At 52.2% G+C, this 16,258-nt stretch overlaps 1 protein-coding gene across 2 annotated transcripts; it reads left to right on the top strand.

The window, feature by feature from the left end:
- Nucleotides 1–14,667, top strand: smarcc1a (SWI/SNF related BAF chromatin remodeling complex subunit C1a). Of its 2 annotated transcripts, none has more exons than XM_076171483.1 (28): nt 1–222; nt 1,390–1,509; nt 1,618–1,703; nt 1,868–1,949; nt 2,089–2,181; nt 2,313–2,382; nt 2,539–2,608; nt 2,722–2,797; nt 2,911–3,036; nt 3,760–3,854; nt 3,961–4,091; nt 4,750–4,797; nt 4,887–4,924; nt 5,801–5,922; nt 6,064–6,135; nt 6,335–6,448; nt 6,617–6,770; nt 6,870–6,983; nt 7,083–7,142; nt 7,288–7,546; nt 7,713–7,895; nt 9,129–9,184; nt 9,554–9,710; nt 9,827–10,005; nt 10,151–10,285; nt 11,113–11,452; nt 11,719–11,844; nt 12,103–14,667. In XM_076171483.1, exons 1-28 carry the CDS (start codon nt 34–36, stop codon nt 12,192–12,194), a joined length of 3,387 nt encoding a protein of 1,128 aa, XP_076027598.1. In that variant the 5' UTR covers nt 1–33; the 3' UTR covers nt 12,195–14,667. The 2 variants fall into 2 exon arrangements, with proteins under 2 accessions (XP_076027598.1, XP_076027597.1); XM_076171482.1 differs by having other exon boundaries at nt 3,736–3,854.
- The last annotated feature ends 1,591 nt before the right edge of the window (nt 14,668–16,258 follow it).

The following is a 16,258-nucleotide window of genomic DNA, read 5'->3' as shown; positions in this document are numbered from 1 at the left end:
GGAGGAGAAAGAAAGCGCAGCGGACAGAACACAATGGCGACAGCGGCGACAACGGCAGGCGGGACGGGCTCAGGCGGACCGGCCACCGGCCAGCCCGGCGGCGGCGGAACCGCGGTCGGGCGAAAGAAGGACGGCGGCCCGTCCTCGAAATTCTGGGAGGGTTCGGAAACTACCTCTCAGCTGGAGACGGTGCGGCTGTGGATCGGGAAGCACTACAAGAAGGTTAGCGGGCTGCGCGGCGCCTCCATTGAGCCCGGCGAAGGCCCGCGACGCTTCGGCACAATGGAGCGCTCTAGCTACTTAGCTTCAACCAGCTACAATACACACAAACCGAGACTGCGACTTCTTTTCCGCTCGCCTGTTTTCGTTAAACAGTGTGTGTTTGTTTACAGTGAAGCTCAGGCGGGCGGGCGGTGAATTTAACGGACTGTAGCGGTTAAACGGGGCAGACCTCGCTAGCTCGCTGCCAGCTAGCTCCATTCACCTCCATGTCACAACACACAAGCTGCTCGCTTCATCTTAGCTACTTTCAACACTACATTTTCCCTCATAAGCAGATATCAAACCGTACTTACTCGTATAACGCCACAATAATTTCCATAAATCAACTATTTGCACCGCCCGTGTCCAAGGGGAAACGCACCGAGTTAGCCGAGTGCTAGTCCCGGGCGCCTGTTATCATTAGCTGTTAGTTAGCATTCCCGCACTAATATCAGTTTATTTAGGAAAGGGACTCGATTTCGGACACGCATTCACTCAATCCCGTTGCAGGAGAGATGGATGTAGCTGCTGAGTGCGCGGTGTTGCGCTGTGTCAACACTGTGCAAGCTCAGCTACCAAACAAAAGGCTGAGTCCTCCGCTAACAGGAGTGTAGCTGGTGTGCGTGATGATCGAGTCTCCTCTGGTCCATGTTCAGCTCTTGGATCCTCCAGAGTGGATCTCTGAAGTCCATGTTTGGGTTTTTACGTTGCCATGTTGGTCACGATGGTTCCTCCTTTAATCGTCAACCAGATCAGCTGCTCGGTTTCTACCTGCAGAGTGTGTAGAGGTGTCTTAAGTGTGTAGAGATGATGGAGCTGAGATGTTAAGGACGATAAGCCTCCACCTATGAGAGCAGTGAGAGGAAACACACCTTCACCTTCTGAGGATTTGTTATTACAAGATAATTTAATGTGTGTACTGATAAAATGGTTCCAGTCTTTGACTCGTCTGGACGTCAGGAGTCAGATCCCCTTCACATGTTGTCGTTGCTGCAGGTGCTGACTTCTGCTGGTTTAATGATAAATGCTTTACGCTGACGCTTCCAAATGGATCAGTTATGAAAGCTGTCAGGTGTGTGTGTGTGTGTGTCCTCAGGCAGTAATGCTGTTGTCTCTGTTTGGTTCCAGTATGTCCAGAATGATTCCCCCTCCAGTAAGTCCCTGGCGGGTCTCGTGGTCCAGCTGCTTCAGTTCCAGGAGGACGCCTTTGGACGCAGAGTCAACAACCCGGCGCTCACCAAGCTACCGGTGAGCTCAACACACACACACACACGGCTCCTGTTCAGGATCGATTGAGGTGATGTTTACCCTGTAGTGTAACAACATCTCCTCTCCTTGTTCCCTTCGTGTCTTCAGACCAAGTGTTTCATGGATTTCAAGGCAGGGGGCGCTCTGTGTCACATCCTGGGCTCAGTCTACAAGTTTAAGAGCGAGCAGGGCTGGTGAGTCACCTTGAGGCTAACGTCTTAAAGATGAGAGCGGTGCTGTCGTTTACAGTTTTCTCCAGAACTCCATCTGTAAAAACACTTTACGTCATCCAATGATTCTAAATATGTGTATTCCTCTAACTTCATCTCATCACACGTCTTTCCTTTCCTGTCTGCAGGCGTCGCTTCGACCTGCAGAACCCTTCACGGATGGACAGGAACGTGGAGATGTTCTTGAATGTGGAGAAGAACTTGGTCCAGGTACGACCGCACGTCTTCACACACTGAGCCTCTCTGGTCTGACCTACATCTGCTCTTGCTTCGTTGCAGTTGAACCGAACCGTTTCCCTCCTCTTCTGGACGGAGGCTGGGTCTAACTTTTTGCTTCTGCCTCCCCCAGAATAACTGCTTGACTCGGCCCACCGTCTTCCTGTCATCAGACATCGAGCAGAAGCAGGCCAGTAAGCTGAAAGACATCATCAAGAGGCACCAGGTGAGTTCTGCCTCCCACATTAGATCAGTCAGGGATGGGGGGAGAGAGAGGGAGACGCTGTTTCTGCTTGTGTGTGATCTTTGTGTTTGTTTTTGTCCTAAATGTCCGTCTTTGCTCCTCTTCCTCTCCAGGGCTCCATCACTGATGATAAATCAAAGGCCACTCACCACATCTACCCATCGTCATCCCAACAAGAGGAAGGTAAGCTGGCGTGCTGCTCCACGTCACAGGAAGCAATCTGATGCTCCACAGGCAGTCACAAGAATACAAAAACATCCACACGGGATTTAAGTCTAAATGGAAAGCTCACTGGTGGCTGCGTGTTGTGTGTGTGTGTGTGTGTGTGTGTGTGTGCAGAGGAGTGGCTGCGTCCCGTCATGAGGAAGGATAAGCAGGTTCTGGTGCACTGGGGTCTCTACCCGGACAGGTGAGCGCAGCAAACACAGGAAAGCATTCCAATCCTCCCTGTGCCCGTCTGATGGGGTCCCAGTCGTGGTTCACAGGAAGCTGAATCCTGTCTCTCTGTTTTGTTCTGATCAGCTATGACACCTGGGTGTCTGCCAGCGAGGTGGACGGAGACGTGGAGGAGCCACCGAGCTCTGAGAGGCCCTGGAAGGTGAGCAGAGTCGCTGTGGTGATGCTGCTATGGCACAAACAAACACAAACACTAACACTGCGATGACAAAGCCACACTCACTCACTCACACACACGTTGTGGTCTCTCCTCAGGTTCAGGCTAAGTGGGTTTTAGACACCGATGCCTTCAACGAGTGGATGAACGAGGAAGATTACGAGATGGACGAGAACAAGAAGTCGGTCAACTTCCGCCAGAGGATCTTCCCTAAAGAGGAGGAGGTAGGGTGCGCGTGTGTGTGTGTGTGTGTGTGTGTGTGTGTGTGCGTGTCCTGGCTGAAATGATGTAAAGTTATGCTTTAGCTGAAGTCTCAACATTCAAGTGAGCAACTTTGCAAAAGATAGTAACACATAAGCAGCCTGAGTGTGAGTGTGTCCTGCTGTAGGCCTGTGTTCTTGCTTTGTGCGTGCGTGTGTGTGTCTCTGTCTTGTGTGTTGCACTCCGTCGTCCTGGCGTCCGTCTGTCTGTTAGCCATCCTTTCCAAACTTTACCTCACTCTCCCTCTGCTGCCACAACACTCAGGGTTCCTGCGCTCATGTGAAGGAAAATCTGTCTCTGTTATTACAGACTGCTCACCTTTGACCTCCTGTGGGTGTGTGTGTGTGTGTGAGAGATACTTATAGTTAGTAAAATTAGCATACTAATCTCCCACTCTCGACCACATGAGGCACTTATTTATATAAAGCGGTGAATGTTAAGGTGAGGTGACACAGCACAGGAACCCTGCTCCTCTCTTCAGCCACCACAGCATCCTCCCTCCCTCCCTCTCCTCCCTCTCCTCTCCTCCCCGCCGCCGCCTCCCCCCTCCGCCGCTTCCCCCTCCTTGTGTGTGCGACCGTTCCATCCTCTCATTCTCCGGCTCTTTCTCTCATCCTCCATCCCTCCGCTCCATGCTCTGCCCTGGGGCTTTGTCTGATCAGTCTTCCCGTACGCCCGATCGCAAGGAGCGCAAGGCCAACTCCGCCGGCAAGAAGAGGAGGCGCTCGCCCTCGCCGCCCAGCACCCCCGTCGAGTCCCGCAAGAAGGGAGGCAAGAAGGGGTACGTCGACCCAAACACACCGGGAAAAGAAGCGGAACCCACACATTTCTGCTACGGGTCAGCAGTTTGCCTTTACTGAGCTCTTCGTCCTCTCTCTCCATGTTAGGAACCCCGGGTCTCAGTGGAAGCGCCGGGCCCACAGGGGGGAGGAGGAGGACACGGAGGAGGACCTGACCAAGGACATGGACGACTCGTCGGCCGGTGCCAGCATGGAAGAAGGCAGCGTGACCAAAAACGGTACGACCTCGACGCTCAGAGCTCCGCCCCGACTGAACCGCCGACCCGTACCTCAGTCTGTCCCTCAGAGGAGGGGGCGGGGGTTTGATGCAGCATTCTACACCATGACAGTAACCTGATGTAATGATACAGGTGTTACAGCTCAGTTGGAGTAGCGGTGAGGCGTAGCTCTGACAGTAATGTACAGATGAGCTGGGATGTTACACAAGCTGAACTGTTTAAAGATGAAGAGGATGATTGTTACAGTTTGTTAGTATGTAAGGAAGAGGAGACAAGCCAGAGAGCAGACACACACACACACACACACACACACACACACACACACACACACACACACACACACACACACACAGCCTCATCAGAAGAGAAGGAGATGGCCCTGAGCTTGAAGCCAAATGTGTTCCTGAAAGATTTCTGTAACAAAAACCCCTCGCCCCCCCCTCCCACTGAAAAAGCTCTTTTTAGATCAAATCCCATCTGCAATGTTCCACTTTCACAAAAACCAACCGACACACACACATGCATTCATGCTCAAATCTATTTTTGTGGCCTCTCGCAAACCGGAGCGCCGGTTGATTCGCCCCTGACTTCGGCGGAGTCTTCCTCAGTACTGCACTCTGTGTCACTTCTCTCCTCTCTGTTGCTCTCCCACACACAGCGAGTTCAAAGAAAGACATCGAGAGCACTCCAGTGAAGGGAGACCTGGGTATGTGTGTGTGCCGCCATCGATCTGTTTTAGACGGGCGATGACGCACGCTGACGTGTCTGAACTCAGGTGTGTTTTATTTCTCCCAGATGACATGGAGGACGACTCTGTGCTGTCAGGAGGGAAGGTAAGACCTGTGTGTGTGTGTGTGTGTGTGTGTGTGTGTGTGTGTGTGTGTGTGTGTGTGTGTGTGTGTGTGTGTGTGTGTGTGTGTGTGTGTGTGTGTGTGTGTGTGTGAGAGAGAACGTGTGTGTGTGTGTGAGAGAGAGAACGTGTGTGTGTGTGTGTGAGAGAGAGAACGTGTGTGTGTGTGTGTGTGAGAGAGAGAACGTGTGTGTGTGTGTGTGTGAGAGAGAGAACGTGTGTGTGTGTGTGTGAGAGAGAGAACGTGTGTGTGTGTGAGAGAGAGAGAGAGAAAGTGTGTGTGTGAGAAAGTGTGTGTGTGTGTGTGAGAAAGTGTGTGTGTGTGTGAGAGAGAGAGAAAGTGTGTGTGTGTGTGAGAGAGAGAGAAAGTGTGTGTGTGTGTGAGAGAGAGAGAGAAAGTGTGTGTGTGTGTGCATATCAAGGCTCAGATCCTGTGATGTGGAGAGCATACCTCCACCAAGGCTGAACATGCCTTGGTGTGCTCATGTGATGAATCCTGTCTGTAGTTTACTGGGTCAGCTGGGTTTGAACTCCCAGGTCATGTTGCCGTGGAAACGTAGCTCCAACCGGAAAATGCATTTGAGGTTGTTTATCCCCTTAGAGTTAATGTGTTAGTTAAGAAGACAATAAGGAAAATATGTTATAGAGGTCCTTTCTCACCCATGATGACAGAAGAGTCCAGATCAAACCTCCATGGCTCCATAAAGTCCCCTTTGTGATTGGCTGATGAATTATTAAGGAGGATAAATGACTCAAAGTGGAAGGAATCCCAGCTGGTAAAAGCTCGGAACCCGACTCCCGCTCGGTCTCCACCGACTGCCTGTCTGACGGCCGCGTGCGTCTCCCCCTCCCCCCGCAGGACGACGACGAGCAGGGCAAGGCCGAGATCAACCGGCTGATCGACACCAGCGAGGACAACGTGACGGAGCAGACGCACCACATCATCATCCCCAGCTACGCCGCCTGGTTCGACTACAACTGGTAAGGACCTCAGAGGGGCGGGGCCTCAGAGGGGGTACACACGTCAAGCGACAGAAGGGGAAAGCTGATTAATGCTTTCCTGTTGTGTTTGAAGCTTCAGTCATGATTTCTGCTTGACAAAGTGTTTTGATCTCTTCCTAGTATCCACGAGATTGAGAGAAGAGCTCTGCCTGAGTTTTTCAACGGAAAGAACAAGTCTAAAACTCCAGAGATGTGAGTTTACACACACACACACACACACACACTCACTCACTCACTCACTCACTCACTCACTCACTCACTCACTCACTCACTCACTCACTCACTCACGCCCTGGTGTTCCATATTTTAGATTCTTCACTCAACCACACTTCCCAGCCGAATAACGCCTCTCCTCCTCCTCCTCTTCTTCTTCTCCCTCACTTTCACACAGATACCTGGCCTACCGTAACTTCATGATCGACACGTACCGGCTCAACCCTCAGGAGTACCTCACCTCCACCTCCTGCCGCAGGAATCTCACCGGGGACGTCTGCGCCATCATGAGGTACGGAGACGTCACTGCTGCTGTCACTGGAGCCCAGAACGGACATCATGAGTTATTTATTTATTTATCTATCAGTGATTGAAGCACGTCCTTCCTGTCTTCATCGTCTCTCCTCTCCTCCGTCTCTCTCTCTCTCTCTCTCTCTCTCTCTCTCTCTCTCTCTCTCAGGGTTCACGCCTTCCTGGAGCAGTGGGGTTTGGTGAATTACCAGGTTGACTCAGACAGTCGCCCGCTGCCCATGGGACCCCCGCCCACCCCACACTTCACCGTGCTGGCCGACACCCCCTCCGGCCTCATACCACTCAACCACCGGCCCGCACAGGTAGGCGGGGTCGAAACATCCGGGCGGGGCTAGAAACGGGACGAGAAAGAGACGGAGAGAGGGTGAAGTGTGATGTCACGTGCTGTCTCTGTGTTCCAGATGCCTCCCGCTCAGCCGATGCCCAACTTCCCCGACAAAGGCAAAGACAAGGCCATCATCGACCTGCAGAACTTCGGCCTGCGCCCAGACCTCTACGCCAAGAAAAACTCGAAGGTGGGCGCTTTGCTCCTCCGTTCTGTCCCTCAGACGCTCCTCCATCTCAGCCTGTGTCTGTGTGTGAGCTTCATCTGACCTGGTTTTGGTTTCCTGCAGGTCAAAGTACCGAACTCAACCAGGGACTGGACGGAGCAGGAGACTCTGCTGCTGCTGGAGGTGAGGAGAACTCTGACTCTGTCTGTCTATCACAATATGATCACGGACAATCACTTCCCTTCCATCTTTACCTCTGCATGTAAACGTCGCTCCCCGTGTGTTTGTACACACACTCGTAACGCTCCCGTCTCCTCGCCCTCCTCAGGCTCTGGAGATGTTCAAAGACGACTGGAACAAGGTGTCGGAGCACATCGGCTCACGCACCCAGGACGAGTGTATCCTCCACTTCCTGCGGCTGCCCATCGAGGACCCGTACCTGGAGAGCACCGAGGCGTCTCTGGGCCCGCTGGCCTACCAGCCCATTCCCTTCAGCCAGTCAGGGAACCCCGTCATGAGCACCGTGGCCTTCCTGGCCTCGGTGGTCGACCCCAGGGTGGCGTCTGCTGCCGCCAGAGCAGCTTTGGGTGAGGACGGGAGGGGGCGTGCTCAGACTGCAGGCTGTGATCGTTACCATGGAGACAGTGTTTGTTACTGCTGCCTCCATGTATCAGAGCACAGCTGTGAGGATGTAAAGATCAGAACATGTGCACTCTGACACTCTGAGCTGAAAGTCTTCTCTCCCGTCTTCAGAGGAGTTCTCCCGTGTGCGTGAGGAGGTGCCGGCTGAGTTGGTGGAGGCTCACGTGAAGAAGGTGCAGGAGGCGGCCCGGAGCACGGGGAAGGTGGATCCCGCCTTTGGCCTGGAGAGCAGCGGCATCGCCGGTACGGCGCCAGAGGAGCCGGAGAAGACCGGTGAGCCGCTCCCAACAAGAGGTACACACAAAGGCTCACATGGGCATGAAGATGTACGTCTGAAACCTGGATGTTGGTCAGGAGCTCCAGGTCGTTGTGTTAAACTTCTGTAACCAAAGGGGGGCGCTGTGAACTCAAGATTCAGAGTCCTTTGGTCCTTTTAAAGCTCCAACCACCAGAGGGCTGCAGTACAGGAGCCACTCAACCAACAGAGACAAGACTTACTCTCTCTCTCTGTGTGTGTGTGTGTGTGTGTGTGTGTGTGTGTGTGTGTGTGTGTGTGTGTGTGTGTGTGTGTGTGTGTGTGTGTGTGTGTGTGTGTGTGTGTGTGTGTGTGTGTGTGTGTGTGTGTGTGTGTGTGTGTGTGTGTGTGTGTGTGTGTGTGTGTGTGTCATCGTCCTCTTATCTTGAGTATCAGACACAGAAGTGCAGTTTGTCTTAACATTTAAAGCCAATACACTATTTATTTAGTTGTGTGTGTGTTGGCGTGTGCACACATGCTGCCATGGTAACCAGTGGATTAAACAGTAGTGGCAGATGGGGCGAAGGAGTGGCAGGGGAGCTGAAAACTGGGTCATGGCACTGAACCATGTGCTGATCTCTCTCTCACTCTCCCTCTCTCACTGACTCTCTCTCTCTCTCTAGGGGCTGTCTTTGACATTTGATTCAATCTTTCACTGTTGCTCACTTACACAGCCTCTAACATGCGCACACACACACACACACACAGAGCCACAAACAGATATTGCACTTGAATTAATTCCCCATTAAACCACAGTGATGATCGATAAGCTTAAATGCATTTAGTGCCACACTCGGCCTTAAAAGCTCAGCTGAGCCACACACACACACACACACACACACACACACACACACACACACACACACACACACACACACACACACACCATCAAGTCAATACTTAAAACCTCAGCATACACAAGTGCACCCTTGACATGCTTAACCACTCTGTGCACGTGTGTATCCTGTCTGTCGTGTGTGTGTGTGTGTGTGTGTGTGTGCTTTTTACCTCCTTTGAATGATGTAGAATAATGGAATTCATTTGAAATGGCTGCACACTGCATGTTGCTGTTACCTGATTCTCTCACAGGTGCCAGTGTGTCCTGTAGTGTGTCCTGTAGTGTGTCCTGTAGTGTGTCCTGTAGTGTGTCCTGTAGTGTGTCCTGTAGTGTGTCCTTGTGTTTGCACCTACATCCTCTCCCCTCACTGCGAGCGTCTCTCTGTCATCCTCAGAAACCACCGAGCCAGAGAAGATGGACACAGACACAGACTCCCAGCAGGGCGATAAGGTAAGACTCCTCCAGCAGGTCTTCAGGGTCCCACATGTCTGCAGGTCCAGCTCTTCTCCTCTATGAAGGAGAGTCTGAAGCCTAAGTGTGTTTGATCTTCTCTTAACTCCAGATCACATTGATTGCCCCCAAAAAGTGAATCGGGCCAAGATGGGAAACTCAAAGTGTTCCACTTCTGTCAGTGTTCATTAGAGTCGTGTGTCCAGTGTGTGTGTGTGTGTGTGTGTGTGTTCAGTTCTGACACAAGGAAGCTCATTATCTCCCTCCACCTCTGTGTCTTCTCCTATTGTTGCTCCCTCTGGTCTTCACCCGGGCCTCCTCCTCCTCTTCTTCTTCCTGTGGCGTGCGTGTCCCCCCGTCGTCCCTCAGGCGGAGTTGAAGGACGAGGCGGAGAAGCCCAGCGAGTCGGCCGAGAAGGGCGAGAAGACGGAGGCGGCGGCGGACAAGGTGAAGAAGGAGGGGCCAGAGGCGTCGGAGCGCGAGGAGGGAGACTCTGAAGCGGGAGAGGCCAAAGCTTCTCCAGCAGGTAACGTCTGCTGCCCTGAAGCGCTCAGAGCACTCGGGCCTGTCAGAGCGGCTTCTTCACTGTTTGAATCTTTATTAGCACCTAAGTCACATTCACGTCGTCTTAAACATTAACAGAGAAAGACAAGGAGGAGGCCATGGAGACGACGTCCTCGGAGCAGGAGAAGGACAAAGAGGAGAAGGCGGCGACGGAGGAGGCCGACGAGAAGAGGAAGAAGCTGGAGCTCGACATCGGAGAGGGAAACATCGCCACCGCCGCCGCAGCCGCCCTGGCGTCTGCAGCCACAAAGGCCAAGGTGAGACTGAAGGAGCAGAACTGATGGAACTCCAAATCAGTGTCATAAATAAAAGACCAAGGCCTCGGTAAAGCCGAGGCATCCTGATGACTTCCTGTCTGTCACATATAAAGCAGCTGATGTTTCCTCTCTCACCGTCTTGCAGCACTTGGCAGCAGTGGAGGAGAGGAAGATCAAATCCCTGGTGGCTCTGCTGGTGGAGACACAAATGAAGAAGCTGGAGATCAAGCTGAGGCACTTCGAGGAGCTGGAGACCATCATGGACCGAGAGAAGGAGGCCGTAAGTCCAACAAGAAGCAGGCGCCACATGTTTCCCCACAGCGCAGCAGGAGAACATGTAGTTCCTTTAGCTGAGCATCAGTCGCCTTCTTACCTTAGTCCAAGGCCCAATTTACCCTGAGTAAGGCCGAGTTCAAATACAACATTTTCCAGGCAAAGCTGCGGCGTAGTCGTGTGTGTGTGTGTGTGTGTGTGTGTGTGTGTGTGTGTGTGTGTGTGTGTGTGTGTGTGTGTGTGTGTGTGTGTGTGTGTGTGTGTGTGTGTGTGTGTGTGTGTGTGTGTGTGTGTGTGTGTGTGTGTGTGTGTGTGTGTGTGTGTGTGTGTGTGTGTGTGTGTGTGTGTCTGTGTTCTCTGGTGGAGGTATCGGGACTGCAGCCCAGTTTCACAGCTGTAAATAGTGCAGAGGCAGCAGCTCAGAAGGAGAAACCCAACGTCTGCTGCTGCCAGGAGCCTTCAGACACACAAACGTCCACTCAGCTGAAGCTCAGGCGCTCAGAGCGTCTCATTATTCCTGCTGAACGGCTTCTTGTCGTCACCCTGAAACGTCTCTTTTTCATGGCTGTGATCCTTTCATAACATTTGGATTCAAGAAGCAGAGAAGAAAACAGAGCAAATTTATGAAATAAGGATTTTGCGTCACAAAGGCTGAACACTTTGAATCAATCTGCCAGATAACTTTAAGCTTTTAATGTTGCCTGCAGTTTTAAATGAGAAAGTTGTCGGCGTATTTGATTCCACTTACTTGAATCACATTTAGCACCGTAGCTCAGATTTAGCACGTGAGGTTGCCAGTTGTGGTGCTAACGGCCCCCCTCTCTCTTGATGCAGTTGGAGCTTCAGAGGCAGCAGCTGCTCACCGAGCGGCAGGCGTTCCACATGGAGCAGCTGAAGTACGCAGAGATGAAGGCCCGGCAGCAAATGGAGCAGCAAGCCGCCGCCGCCGCTGCGGCCGCCGCCGCCGCTGCGGCCGCTCAGGGACAGGGCCCCGGACCCCACCCTCCAGCGGGCATGCACCCCGGAGGGCCCCCGCCACACCACGGCGGGCCGCCGGGCCACCACGGAGGGCCGCCACCTCACCACGGAGGGCCCCCGCCTGGCGCCGCCATGCACCCCGGATACCCTCCTATGGGGCACCACCAGATGGGCCCCCACCACCCGGGAGCCACAGGTGAGAAGGAGGTGACAGGAAGTAGACCTGTGGAGGAGTCTATGCTTGTCGTGAATGGAGCCTGATATCCATTTGTCCTTGCACACCCAGACACTCACAGCGCCTTAGTGGGTTCAATGTTTAACTTTACCCTGAACACAGCATTGGTGCCTTCAGGACAACGTTTCAACTAGGACCTCATGCAGCTTTGTAGTTAGAGAGCAGTTTGTCCTCTGCTGTCCGTCTCATGTGCCTCCCTCCCTCCCTCCCTCCCTCCCTCCCTTCAGGACCGCTGGGCCCCGGCCAGCAGATGCCTGGACGCATGATGGCGGTCCCCCCTGCCGGCGGCCCCCCTGCAGGCGGGATGCCTCCCATGATGCCTCCACGCCATCCTGGAGCTCCCAACGGCATGTGTGAGTACTGAGCTGCTCACAGGACACAGGCTGGTTCATGATTAGATGCAGTTTGACTCCAACAGAGCAACTATGAGCTGCAGACACAACACACACTCCTCCACCAGGGCACACAGCATGCACACCCCAAACTACACACAGGCGTTCGGTTGACCTGAGCCGTTGTGTGTCTCAGTATTGTGTGTCTCAGTGTTGTGTGTCTCAGTGTTGTGTGTCTCAGTGTTGTGTGTGTCTCTAAACGTCTCTATTTGATTCCAGATCCCGGCCCTGCGCCTCCACAGCCTGAGGTCGTGCCTCCAGCACCTGTGGGTCCTCAAGCTGCCCAAGCTGGACGAGTGTCTGACAACTAGGCCCCCCACACACACTTACACACACACGCACACTCCACAATATACACAAAAGCACACACACACACTTGCGAAGCAAACCAATATCTCTGAACTTCGGCCCCTTTGATGGCTACCGACGCATTGTTTCTCCCAAATAACCATAGACTTCACACACGCTCACACTAACACACACTCATACATAGGGTTCAGTTGCAAGGGCGAACCAATCTCTCTCTCACACACACGCGCACACACACACACACTCGGACTTGCTCTCAGGGCACAGCGGCAAGCGTCGTCTAGTAATAAACACTGTTTTCTTCTCTGCGTGGGCCGGTGGAGTCTGGAGCCAACGACACAAACACACACAAACCAGGAGGCACCGACCTCACCCCCTCCCCCCCTCCCCCCTGCTTTGATTTAGACTCACTGTCGTCCCAGCCCGTCTCAACACTCACACACGTGCGCCTCCTTTTTCTATTTGATGCATTGTTCTGCAGTCTGAACACTAGGGGGAGCTAGTGAAACCAGAGGGCCTGTGTGTGTGTGTGTGTGTGTGTGTGTGTGTGTGTGTGCGCGTGTGTGGTGAGTGATATGAGTGGTAACACACAGGCGCACACACACACACACACACACACACACTCGAAGGTAAACTCTGCTGCCCTCACTGTTGTCTCGTCGAGTATCTACCTCTCTCTAGTGATACACTGTAGTTGTGTGTGTGTGTGTGTCTGTCTGTCTGTCTGTGTGTGTGTGTGGGTCAGACGGTGCCACAGTTTGTGCCTCTCCAGTGATTTTTGTTTTCCTTGGATCAAGTTGAAGTGGCAGAGATCTCGTGAGTTCCCGGTTGAAGGAGTTCAGACGTTTTATTCTCTGAACTTCATTTCAGCGACGCCGCTGTTTGTTTATATTTCAATGTGAAGTCTTCTTGAGTTGTACAAAATAATATGTGAGGGAAGCAGAGGAGCACAAACTGCAGGGGGTCCAACCAGCACCCAGACACACACACACACACACACCTGCTGCCCCTCTCTTAACCCTCGTTCGACTGAAACTTGGGCATGTACCCGTCACCCCTCTCTGCTGGGCTCAAAGCTGTAGCCCAGAAGCCCCGCCCCCTTTCCTTCCAGAACATATCCTTCTGCCTACCTCGCCCCTCCCCCAACTCACACACACACACCCACTTGTGCATTTTTGCATCATTTTGACCACTAAAGCAGTAAAACCCAGCAGGAAAGAGATAAACACACACACACACACACACACACACACACACACACAGTGTACCTACAGACTGATGGTTCCGTTGTCTCCCCCTGGTGTGTGTTCTCAGTGTGTCTGTTGGGCTCAGAGCTCTGAGACCCTCGACGCCTCACCGGTTGATGTGATTTGTCCCTGAAGTGGTCGGGGTCCCTGAACGCACCGTCCTGGCTCCCAGTTTGTTTGATATCAGTTTGTGTAGTTTGACGGTTTGATTCCCTTCCTTCCTTCCTTCCTTCCTTCCTTTAAGTGTGTTAGGATCTGAATCATAGAGCTGTGACTGAATAATTAGACACCGACACATCACTCAACAGTTACATCTAATCATTGACTCACTCTGGTTGATCATTTTAAAGGTGTATTTGCTCAGAGTTCACCTGATTGTGGTTTAAGACCGCACAGGAAGTAGAAAGTCTTTATTCTGTTGATCAATCACGTTCAATCAATCGGTTTTCCACCTTTTGTGATTAAACACGCGGGCGCTTGCGTCGGTCCTGGGCGACTTCCTGCTTTGTCTGTTCCCTCCCACGCCAACACACACTGACACACACACACACACACACACACACACACGGTCGGTAACCAAACACGAAGACGTTGTTTTTTTTAATGTGAAACCCGACCCCCCCTCCCTCCCCTTCCTTTCCGCTGGCACTGTTAACATCTCTGCTACCTCTTCCTCCTCCTCTTTGTCGTCTAGCTACCTCTGATAGAACTCTTCCTCTTCGCTGCCTGCTACCTCTCTGCTGCACCCTCTCGCTACCTCTCGCTTCGCTCCGCCCCCCTCTCCTATTTGCGCCGCCCTCTTTTTGGTTTCCCCCGCCCCTTTTCTGATTGGTGCCCCGCCCATGTGACTGCTGCATCACTGTTGCCCCGCCTCCCCCTAGGCCGCCGGAAGAAGGAAAACACCTTCGCACACACACTGACACACACACACACTGACACACACACACACTGACACACACACACACACACCCTGCTCCCCCATTCCACACACACACCAGGCTTGTTATATAGTATCACTTAAGAATGACGGGAGTCCCCTTAAGTCTCTTATCTTTTCTTCTTTGTGTTCATGCTAATGTATTTCTAAGACGTTTTGTGTAGATGGAAGTTTCTCTCTCTGTTCTTTGAAAGTTTGTAGCGATGTTTTTTTTTTTCTTTTTTTCCTTTTGTATGGGGGTCTGTTGGTACTTGGACCTAGACACTGTCGAATAAACTGTGTTTTGTATAACGTTTATCTCCGTTTATAAGTTATTCTTCCTCTGTTCTTTAAAGGAAAACCAATCAGCCAATCAATCAATCAATCAGCTCTAATGAACAAAGCACTGAGGGGGTTAAGGAGCCTCATGGTGAATGGATCGTCAGTTCCTTGCTGTTATCTGAATCATTTGAGAGATTATGGATTGATAATTAATAGTTGTAACTTAGCTGGAGTTTGATTTGACTCATTCAGGCGCAAATCAAGCAAGAAGCAGCAGAGAAACGATAACGGCTCCGTCGTTTCCTGTCAGCCGTCAGTTAACTTGTATCCATGTGACGACGGAGGAAGCAGGAGCCAGGGTTCTAAAGTGGAGCGTTTGTCTGCAGTCATCTGTTTCCATCCAGACGGTGTGTGTGTGGATCCTCTCTCTCTCTCTCTCTCTCTCTCTCTCTCTCTTTCTGTCCCTCGCTTTCTTTGTCTCTGGATTATATTTATGTGACATCAGCAGGTTGTGTGTTCACGACGTCATCGAGCTATTAGAAGGTTTAAAAGGGTTAACGGCTGTGGAGAACAAATTTACAGTCTGATACATTTACATTTGTTATATTAATTAGCTGTGTGTGTGTGTGTGTGTGTGTGTGTGTGTGTATAATCTGTGCAGAGGGATTTCTCAGACGGGCAGATTGAGCAGGAGGATGTTATTGAGAGGGATGAGGGGGTCAGGGGTCGAGTACTGCCTCAGTGGGGAAGGGGGGAGGCTGTGTGTGTGTGTGTGTGGGGGGGGGGGGGTGTAGACAAAGAGGACGCGCCCATGAAGCATTATGGGGGAAAACGATGGTTCGGCTTCAGTCCAGAGGCTCGTTTGAGGGTTTGATGTATTTTGAAGCTGAACTGATTGATCTTATACGTGGACCACCACTGTGCACACTGAGTAACAACAGGCCATGTTAGCTGCCCTGGATGCCTCTCTCTCCAGGCTGTGAGGAGACTGGAGCCGTCCTCCTCCATGCTGCTGCTCTATGCTGCTGAGATGCGGCTCATCCGTGTTGTTGCTCTATATTTGGTCGCCTGCCGCTCTGTGCTCCTCTGAGGTCCACGGCTCATATTCACATTATTGCTCTGTGATGTTTGCTCAGTGACCAAATAAATGAAGTCTGAGGAAGAAGAAACTTCAGATCCTCTTCTCTCACCTGTTAACCCTTTGAGCGTCGTCACCAGAGGAACCTCTGGGCCCATTTCACACACCAGGGTCTGCTGGTCAAGTTCAGCACATGGAAGCGTCAGTGTGTGTGTGTGTGTGTGTGTGTGTGTGTGTGTGTGTGGACACAGGCAGACACACACACACACACTCCTTTCAGAATGTGTTCAGATGTTTCATAATTAACACGACTGCTTCCATATCTGCACTCAATCTGCCACAAATCATCACAACTCTCTCTCTCTCTCTCTCGCTCGCTCGTTCGTACGACAGCAACTCCATATGATGAAGAGTGATGTTGAGCAATGACGCTCCTGTTTTCAGCAGAGTTTCTCTCCACTTCCTGTTTGCACAAACAGCATGAAGTGAGGCCGCCGCCCACCTGGGGTTCATCTGTTTGTGTGGCTGAACCTCTCAACTTAT

The sequence above is a fragment of the Genypterus blacodes genome, unplaced genomic scaffold (assembly GCF_046128005.1).
Source record: "Genypterus blacodes isolate CSIRO-AG114 ecotype Tasmania unplaced genomic scaffold, CSIRO-AGI_Gbla_v1 ptg000254l_1, whole genome shotgun sequence".
NCBI classification, from domain to species: Eukaryota; Metazoa; Chordata; class Actinopteri; order Ophidiiformes; family Ophidiidae; genus Genypterus; species Genypterus blacodes.
Note: the sequence above shows the minus strand (reverse complement) of the source record. Positions and strands in the feature narration are given on the sequence as shown.